Genomic DNA, 9,698 nt, shown 5'->3' on the forward strand with positions numbered 1-9,698 from the left:
GACCGGGCTCCTGCGCCGGGACCGGGCGGCTCAGGGCTGCAGCAGCCAGGCGCTATTCTCGCCGTCTTTCGTAACGGCTGCAGGGGGCTCCGGCTGCGCCTGGGCCCCCGGGGACGTTTGTGAGAGCCGCAGCATCGGGCCCTGTCTCCTCGGCCCGCCCAGTAGGGAGCGGACGTGCCCCCGTCACCATTTGGGGGCCCCCAAATCCCAGGGGCTTGGAGCGGTGGCCGCTCTTGCCCCCCCTCCTCTCCCAGCCAGGACGGGGGCCCAGTGGCAAGGGGTAGCCATGCACATGGGGGCAGGGAGGCAGGACCCTGCCGTGTGCGCTGGGGGGGGATAGGAGGCCCCAGGGCTCTCACTCCGGCTCCCTTTGCTAGCCCAAGACTCGCCTCCATGCCCTCCCCACGGAGACACACCCAGCAGAGCGGGTCGGGGAGGAGGCGACCCACAGGGTGTCAGTGGGGCCCTGGAGCCTTCAACCCACAGCAGCGACAGCAGCGGGACGAGCTCCCCACACCCTGCCCTGCCCCCAGCTCCGCCTGCCCCCCGAGTCTCATGTCCCAGGCCTGCTCCCCCGTTAGCTTCACCCCCAAGGCCCCCAGCAAAGGGACCCAGTCGCTCCCAGTGGGACAGTGGCCTTAGCTGTGGGGCACCTGTCTGCTAGGGTCTGGACTGAGACCCACCCCACTCATGTCACGCACGAGGCCATGAGAGGGTCACAGCTTCCAGTCTGACCCACGCTGGCTTTGAACTAACAGCTGCCGGGGGACCCACCCTCTGCTGGGACCCCACAAGCCGCCCTGGCCCCTTCATTTGGGAAACAAACGCAAGAGGAAGGAGGGGCCGCTGGCTTCCTTCGGGGGGGCGGGGCCTGGCCAGTCCCTCTGGGCGCTACAGACCGGGGTCAGTCTGGCCCAAAGCAGGTGAGCTGGGTTCAGTGGCCCAGGCAGGAAATGCGACTGCACCCGGCTGTTTCATTTGCAGGTGCGATTGTGCAGATCTCATACTTCCCTGTGCAAGCGACCCATTGTGCATCTGCTCAGCGGTTTGCACGGCACGTGCAAAGAAGGCTCCAAGTTGCACGCCCCAGGCACTGTCTCCTTCGGCCCCCGGAGCTCTGAGCTGGGTCGCAGTGTCCTGCTCTCAGAGCGAGGCGAGTGTAAAAACACACCAAGGAGAGCGCGGCGGCTCCCAGCACCCCCTTCTCCGGCTAAGGACACCAAATCCCACACACGCCTGCCTGATCCTGCTCAGGGCGGCCAGAGCCGTTTTAAGTAACAGTTTAAATTAAGATGCCTTGGCTGGCTAAGCCCCCAGCAACGCGCCAGCTGTCACCACTCGGGAGCCCGGGGCAGAACCTGCTTTCCCTTGGGAGGGGGAAGAAGGGAAAACTTCCCATATGCCTCAGTGTCCCGGGGAGCGTCTCTGCCCGGCTGGAGCAGCGCTGAAACCCAGAGGGCCAGGGACAGAGGTGGAAGAGCTGAGTGTCCCCAGATAAGCCCTGGGAGGGAGAGAAGAGATTTCTCCGTGCCTGGGCCGAGAGGCGAACGCTGGCTCAGTATTTCCAGGGATTTCCAGAGCAGAGCAGCAGCATCCCCCAGCCTGCACGGACCGGCGACAGGTGCCTCAGGGAAGCGGCAGGAGACACTAATGGTCAGGTAGGCAGGAAGCTTGTTCCCTCACCCCCCATGAGGGTTTTATTTCCCAGATAATACGGGAGCGGCGGGTGTCAGCCCGCTAGCTGCCAGGCCTCCCCTTGCACCTTGTGGCAGGGAGTGGCGGAGGCTAGTGGTGCCCGTGTAAAGAAGTGTGTCCTTCCAGCGGGCGCCAGGGTGGGTGTAGACGGGGGTGATTAGAGCAGGGTCTGCCGTGAGCTGGTCACGCACAGGGCTGGGGTGCAAGGGAGGGCAGCAGAGAACCAGGGCTGCTCCCAGCCTGCCAGAGAACACTGGACTGCACGGGCCAAGGGGCAGCTCAGCGTCGGCTTCGTGTCAGGGCTGTGCTAGCGCGGGGTCCAGGGCTCCCTTTGCCCCCCGTCCCCCCACCTCACTAGAGCTCTGGGCATGGGTGCAGCCCGGCTGCAGCGTTCGTGAGTGATCCCGTTACAGACAGGCAGAGAAATGCCAGCAAGCTGGGTGCAGGGCCGTCGCACGCTCTGCCTACTTCCCTGGCGGGGCCTGGGGGCTTCGGCCCTGGGGGTCTGGAGTCTGCTCCCCTTCCCCAGCAGGGAGGGGACCTGGACCTGGGGATTTAATTTACTCCTTTGCTGAACTTGGCCCCAGCTCTGCCTGGGAATGGGCTTTGCAGCTGCCATGTTCTCCTGTGTGGGGCTAGGACGGGGGGGCAGGGAGAACAGGGAGGAGCATGAGCCCCCCGCCCCTTCTCCCGCCTGTGGTTAATTCAAACTGACAAGCAGGTGCTTTCAGAGCTGCCCCACGGGTCTCTGTGCCGCTAGCAGCATACAGGCCAGACGCAGGACTTTGGGGGGGGGGGGGGCCAGACAGCAAGCCCCTGGGCTGGGGGCAGCGCCGCCCGCCAGCCGGGTAGTGGCCCAGCCTGCTGGGACCTGGGCACAGCGGCCCTCCCTCCGCGCCCGGCCCAGCACGAGAGGAATCTGGGGTAAGAGATGCCAATGAAAGGGGCAGTTGGGGAGGGGCACACAGGTTCCCCCTCTGCCCGTCTGGGTCCCCCCATGGCACGTGGCCCAGAGGCTGGGCGCGGGGTGCTGCTCCGCACCCCCAACGCTCCCGAGCTGCCCCCAGCCCTCGGCGGCTCCCGGGTGATGGTTTTACAGCCAGCTCTGTGCCTGGGCCCCAGCCTCGGTGAGCTGCTCGGGGGTGGGGGTGGGGGTGGGGGGGTCTAATCCCAGTTTGGTCTCAAGGGCGAATGGAGCCATGTGCCAAGACCAGCCTCGAGCGCCTGTCGGTCCCGCTGCCCTGCGAGCGGCCCGGAGAAGCCAGGGCTCCCCCAGCCTCCCCACAGAGTGACCGGTCCCTGGGCAGGGGAGGGGGCCTGGGCCTGGGCCTGGGCCAGCCTCGCTGACCTAGCCTTGCATTGCAGAGTCATCAGCCAGGGGTGAAGGGCGCCCAGGCTCCTGGCGCAGGGTGGGCAGGTGGTGCCGTGCCAGGCCCTGCTCCCTCTGGATGGGCTGCATGACAGATGACAGCCGTGGAGGAGAGCGTGCTGCAGACCTGGAAGAGCAGCCTGGATGCCTCGGACCCAGAGCTGCTCTACGAGGAGGAGGAGGAGGCGGCGGAGGAGGCGGAGCTCTCTGACACCAGCAGCATCCTCTCCGACGACTCCGTCTACCCCTGCTACGAGCCCGCCCCGGCCGCGGATGGTGGGCAGTCGCTCACCTTCTACCAGTGCTGTGCCAGGAACGACGCCACGCTGCTGCAGGAGATGCTGGCGCGAGGGGTGAGCCGGGAGGAGGTCGCGGAGCTGGATATCAACAGGAGGGTAAGTATTCCCGCGCCGTGGGCACGGAGCCCCTCGGGGGGCAGCCCGGGATGGCAGCTGGACACAGACCGACCCTGCAGCTCCCCCAGCTCCCAGGCCACACTCCGCGCCGTGTCCCTGCTAAGGCAGGAACCAACCCCTGGTCCTAGCCAGGTGCATCGTGGGAGGGGCAGAAAGGGTTCCCACCACTGGAGGCGGGATACGGGGACTAGACACACCAGTCCGGCCCAGCCTGGAGGCAGGATAGCAGACTGGATGGACCCTTGGTCTGCCCCTCACCTCGAATCCGATTGGGTCTCAGCACCAGAGCCCAGCCCCGTAACTTCTCTTGTGCTACAAACCATTTTCCCATCATGCACTTTGGCAGCACGGGAGAGGGTAGGTGAGGCCCTGCAAGAGGGGCAAGTGCCATGCGGGGGTGGGCGGGATGGGGGTACGGTGGGGAAGACGCTGGTGTTCACTGACACACTGGTTCTGAATGCTCCTCCCCAGAATGGGCTCATGGTGGCCTGCTTCAAGGGCTTTGTGGACATCGTGACCCTGCTGAGCAAATGCCCCTATGTAGACATCAATCACCAGGATAACGACGGGAACACGGCCCTCATGATCGCTGCCCAAGCAGGTAGGAGCTGCGGTGTGCCGGTGCTGGAGCTGCACTCAGGGGCTCCCCAGAGTACAGGGGCATGGAGCGCTCACTGAAATTAGCGGGCAGTCAAACAGGCAATGTCCAGTTATCCTGCAGCAGTGAGTTCCACAGCTTATTACAAAGGCCTGTTCTCAGCTACCTCAGCGATGGGAGCCTTAACAATAATGTCTCATTTCAAACTTGCGGCCCACTCCCACTCTCACGTTCTTCTCTAGGAGACAGACCAGGTCCCCAAACTAGTCGCCCATGACAAATAACCAGAAATAGCTCAATGGCAGTGACTAGAAAACAGCCTCCTTTTTAAGCAGTTCGTCCTCACACAGCTACTCTACACAGACGGGTCATCGCATTTTGCCTGGACACAAAAATGCAACACCCCCTTCGCGCCCCCTCCCACCCCGCCCCCAGCAGAGGAACAAAAACCCCACAGAAACCACAGCTGGCAGGTCCCAAGGGGCCTAAAGAAGTCAGAACATCTGACCCTGCGATCAGGCCTCTTTACAGTAGCAGTTTTTTAACCATTAAGTCATTTAATTCCAAAGTTAAGGTTCCTACCACAATGTCCCCTTGGGCTCAGAGCAGCCCCAGCCTGAGCAGTGCTGTATGGTGGACCAGATCCTGAGCTGGTGTCGACCACTGAAGTCAGTGAAGCTACAGTGATTGACACCGACTGAGGATCTGGCCCGTTACGTTGCACATTTAGGGCCTGATTCGCCTCTCCTGAAGCCAGAATAATTCTACTAACTTCAGCTTGGCTACTCCCAATCTACACCCCAGTATGGGGGGAAGAGAAGCAGGATCTTACTAAGGTAAATGGGAGGAAAACATGAGCCAGGTTTCACCCAGCTGTGTTCCCAGCAGTGTAGGAAGCTGCACTCTTGGATTCTTTCCTGGTTTGCCTGCAGAGGGGCTGATGCGTTAACTAAGTTTTTTGCTTTTCATTTCCTAGGATTTTAAGAAGTCAAACACATGCGTGATCACTCTGGTTCACCCCCCTGCAAGTACTGCACTGGGGCCTTCCTGGACACCACCCCCGCCACACCACTAACGCACGCAGCCTTCGGCGAGTGGGCGCTAAATACTCATTTCTTGCTATGTTCTGAAATTCTAATGCAGCTTCTCTCTCTCCGCCTGTCAAGGACACGTCACGATAGTTAACTATCTCCTGAACTACTACCCCATGCTGGAGATCGAGAAGAGGGACGTGCGGGGCCTGACAGCGCTCATGAAGGCGGCAGTGCAGGGGCGGAAGGAGTGCGTCACCGCACTGCTCCTGGCAGGTGCGTTGCTTTCGGGATGTCTCAGGGAATTGCTGCGCAAGGGCCGAGCTTAGGGAAAAAGTTTTTTGACTCATTTGAAAATCCCAGTGAAGATGAGGCCATTGCAACTTTAACATGTGTTAGCTCAGCCCCCCCGTAGGGTTACATTGGCGGGCTAACTCATGCCTCGTCTGCCCTAGGATTTTCACCTGGCTCAGATACACCTGTTTCCTAGGCTACATCTTCACAGCCAGAAGGTGTGTTCACATGGATCGCTCTCGCCGTGTGAAATCTGAGTGAGACAAGACGCTGATTTTTACCTCAATGTAGCCAGTCAAGGTTATTCCCAGGGGAGGTGCACAGGGTTGACCTCAACTAGCTATTTAGGTGATGTGTATACCAGACCCCTCTGCGGCCGTGAGTGTCAGAGCCTGGATCAACTGACTCGGGCTCGAGCTACGGGGCTGAATCAACAGTGTAGCTGCTTGGGCTCAGGCTGGAGCCGGGGCTCTGAAACCCACTGCCTGGGGAGGGGCTCGGCGCCGAGCGAGGGCAGCCCCGCTGCTTTTGGAGAGGTACACGAGTGAGCAAGCTGTGACATAGGTGGCTTGGTACCAATAGCATGGAAGCTTGGGCCTTGGTTCTGCTCTCAGAATGTGCTGCCCCAGCTTCAGGCCCACTGGGACCTGCGCTGGCGAGCTTACCGCTAACGTGGGCACGTCTACACTCGCTGCAGTCACACCGTCGGCTGCAGCGTAGACGGGCCCACGACCTCCGCCCGGGTGCACAAGGGATGGGTTAGAATCGAAGCCCTGGGGCCCAGCAGCGCCTTGCTCCTTGTTCTCGGCCGCCCCCTAGTGCTCATTCAGTGTTCCAGCCGCAGAGCTCAAAGCCCTTCACAAAGCTGGCCCGGCACATTAACCCTAATTTTGCAGATGGGGAAACTGAGGCAGAGTGGCGGCACGACTTGCCCGTCGTCGCTCAGCAGGCCAGTGGCCAAGCTAGGAGCAGAGCCCAGCCTGTTCAGGGCACTATCCGCCAGATCACACTGCCTCCTTCAATTTTGTTCTAAAAGCCTTTTCCCAGCCACAAAGTCTGTGACGATGCCGTTTGGAACAGGCCTGCTCTGAGGCTCTGACCCAAGCCTCTCGCAGCTACGCAGCCAAGGGGTTCGTTTTTATAACGGGCCCTTTCTTTACCCTCTGTCGTCTCAGGAGCTGACCTGACAGCGGTGGATCCTGTCCGGGGGAAGACAGCCCGGGAGTGGGCAGGTCTGACTGGGCGCTTCGAGACCATTGTGCAGATCCGCAGCATCCTGCAGCGACCCCGAGCCGAGCAGTTCAGTGACCAGTACCGGCCCGAGTGGCCGGCGCTGCCCGAGTTGGTGGCCAAGGCGCTGGCCACTAAATCCAGGTGCAAGAGGCTGTTGGAGAAGATCTGCTCCATCTTCAGCATCAACCTCCCGCATGACCCCGAGGCGGACGGGGTGATGGACCACATGGTCCGGATGACCACATGCCTGGCCAGCCCCTTTGTGGCTACGGCCTGCCAAACCATCTGCCCCAGGAGCCCCCCCGAGGTGGGCAAGCAGAGGCTGTCAGTGCCGGAGCTCCTCGAGGAGTACACGCCGGATCCTGACGCCAAGTCCGAGCCCGACGCATCCTCCTGCAACGGCCAGGCTGGGTCAGAGACCCGCGTCCTGGTCCCGTACCGGAGCCCCTCCGGCATGCTGAGATTCCTCCCCCTGCGGCTACTGCGCAGGAACAGCGTCTTCCCCGGGGCCCACATCCCCAAAATCAAACTGGCCAAGGCCCCCTTCCCCCCCGCCGGCCAGGAGAAGCCGCCGCGGGCGCGGAAAAGCAAGAACCTGCTGGAGCTGCCCAAGTGGAAGTACAAGGAGCTGAAGGAGGAGAAGAAGAGAGCGGCTGAGGCAGAGGAGAACCAGAAGGAGACGACGACGAAAACAAAGACGAGCAAAGGGAAGAAGTCATAGGGGAGGGGGGTGCTCCTAGGACGGCAGCTGGCCATGGGGGTCAGGCCCCAGGGACGCCTCAAGGGCACGCTCGCCCTGTCTGCTGTTTGGGGGCTGCCCTGCCCTGAAAGGGCATTTCACCAAGGGCCAGAGCAGAGCACGGCGGCTGGGCTCAGCGGTGAGAAAGAGACATGGGGAGCTTCAGACTCCATGTGAACGGTCAGCTGAACCCAGAACCCCCCAGTGTCCTACCCAGCCCCAATCAGCTGAACCCCACCCAGAACCCCCAGCCCCACCCAGAACCCCCCAGTGTCCTACCCAGCCCAGCCCCACCGCCCCCGTCTGTTACCCAGAACCCCCCAGTGTCCTACCCAGCCCCAATCAGCTGAACCCCACCGAGAACCCCCAGCCCCACCCAGAACCCCCCAGTGTCCTACCCAGAACCCCCCAGTGTCCTACCCAGCCCAGCCCCACCGCCCCCGTCTGTTACCCAGAACCCCCCAGTGTCCTGCCCAGCCCCAATCAGCTGAGCCCCACCGAGAACCCCCAGCCCCACCCAGAACCCCCCAGTGTCCTACCCAGAACCCCCCAGTGTCCTACCCAGCCCAGCCCCACCGCCCCCGTCTGTTACCCAGAACCCCCCAGTGTCCTGCCCAGCCCCAATCAGCTGAACCCCACCGAGAACCCCCAGCCCCACCCAGTGCCCCGCCGGGCCCTGCCCAGCCCCACCGCCCCCGTCAGTTCCCCACCCCCGGGGCCCTGCCCAGCCCCACCGCCCCCGTCTGTTCCCCACCCCCGGGGCCCTGCCCAGCCCCACAGCCCCCGTCTGTTCCCCACCCCCGGCCCTGCCCAGCCCCACCGCCCCCGTCTGTTACCCACCCCCGGGGCCCTGCCCAGCCCCACCGCCCCCGTCTGTTACCCACCCCCGGCCCTGCCCAGCCCCACAGCCCCCGTCTGTTACCCACCCCCGGCCCTGCCCAGCCCCACCGCCCCCGCCTGTTACCCACCCCCGGCCCTGCCCAGCCCCACAGCCCCCGTCTGTTCCCCACCCCAGGCCCTGCCCAGCCCCACCGCCCCCGTCTGTTACCCACCCCCGGGGCCCTGCCCAGCCCCACCGCCCCCGACTGTTACCCACCCCCGGCCCTGCCCAGCCCCCCCGCCCCCGTCTGTTACACTCCCCCGGCCCTGAGCTGCACCCCCGTCCCCGACTGTTACCCACCCCCGGCCCTGCCCAGCCCCACAGCCCCCGTCTGTTACCCACCCCCCCCGCCGCGCCCCCCCCCACCGCCCCCGTCTGTCCCCCACCCCCGGCCCTGCCCAGCCCCACCGCCCCCGTCTGTTACCCACCCCCGGGGCCCTGCCCAGCCCCACCGCCCCCGCCTGTTCCCCACCCCCGGCCCTGCCCAGCCCCACTGCCTCCGTCTGTTCCCCACCCCCGGGGCCCTGCCCAGCCCCACAGCCCCCGTCTGTTACCCACCCCCGGCCCTGCCCAGCCCCACCGCCCCCGTCTGTTCCCCACCCCCGGCCCTGCCCAGCCCCAATCAACTAAACCCCACCGAGAACCCCCCGCCCCACCCAGTGCCCCGCAGGGCCCTGCCCAGCCCCACCGCCCCCGCCTGTTCTCCACCCCCGGGGCCCTGCCCAGCCCCACCGCCCCCGCCTGTTCCCCACCCCCGGCCCTGCCCAGCCCCACTGCCTCCGTCTGTTCCCCACCCCCGGGGCCCTGCCCAGCCCCACAGCCCCCGTCTGTTACCCACCCCCGGCCCTGCCCAGCCCCACCGCCCCCGTCTGTTCCCCACCCCCGGCCCTGCCCAGCCCCAATCAACTAAACCCCACCGAGAACCCCCAGCCCCACCCAGTGCCCCGCAGGGCCCTGCCCAGCCCCACCGCCCCCGCCTGTTCTCCACCCCCGGGGCCCTGCCCAGCCCCACCGCCCCCGTCTGTTCCCCACCCCCGGGGCCCTGCCCAGCCCCACAGCCCCCGTCTGTTCCCCACCCCCGGGGCCCTGCCCAGCCCCACCGCCCCCGTCTGTTCCCCCCCCCCGGCCCTGCCCAGCCCCACCGCCCCCGTCTGTTCCCCACCCCCGGGGCCCTGCCCAGCCCCACCGCCCCCGTCTGTTACCCACCCCCCAGGCCCTGCCCAGCCCCACCGCCCCCGTCTGTTACCCACCCCCGGGGCCCTGCCCAGCCCCACAGCCCCCGTCTGTTCCCCACCCCCGGCCCTGCCCAGCCCCACCGCCCCCGTCTGTTCCCCACCCCCGGGGCCCTGCCCAGCCCCACCGCCCCCGTCTGTTCCCCACCCCCGGCCCTGCCCAGCCCCACAGCCCCCGTCTGTTCCCCACCCCCGGCCCTGCCCAGCCCCA

General features: G+C 65.1%; 1 protein-coding gene across 1 annotated transcript; it reads left to right on the top strand.

The window, feature by feature from the left end:
* Positions 1-3,951: 3,951 nt before the first annotated feature.
* Positions 3,952-7,357, top strand: ANKRD33 (ankyrin repeat domain 33). The gene is made up of 3 exons (XM_044995161.1): positions 3,952-4,081; positions 5,245-5,385; positions 6,579-7,357. Exons 1-3 carry the CDS (start codon positions 3,961-3,963, stop codon positions 7,355-7,357), a joined length of 1,041 nt encoding a protein of 346 aa, XP_044851096.1. The 5' UTR covers positions 3,952-3,960.
* The last annotated feature ends 2,341 nt before the right edge of the window (positions 7,358-9,698 follow it).

Source organism: Mauremys mutica, chromosome 20, assembly GCF_020497125.1.
Source record: "Mauremys mutica isolate MM-2020 ecotype Southern chromosome 20, ASM2049712v1, whole genome shotgun sequence".
In the NCBI taxonomy this organism is placed as follows: Eukaryota; Metazoa; Chordata; order Testudines; family Geoemydidae; genus Mauremys; species Mauremys mutica.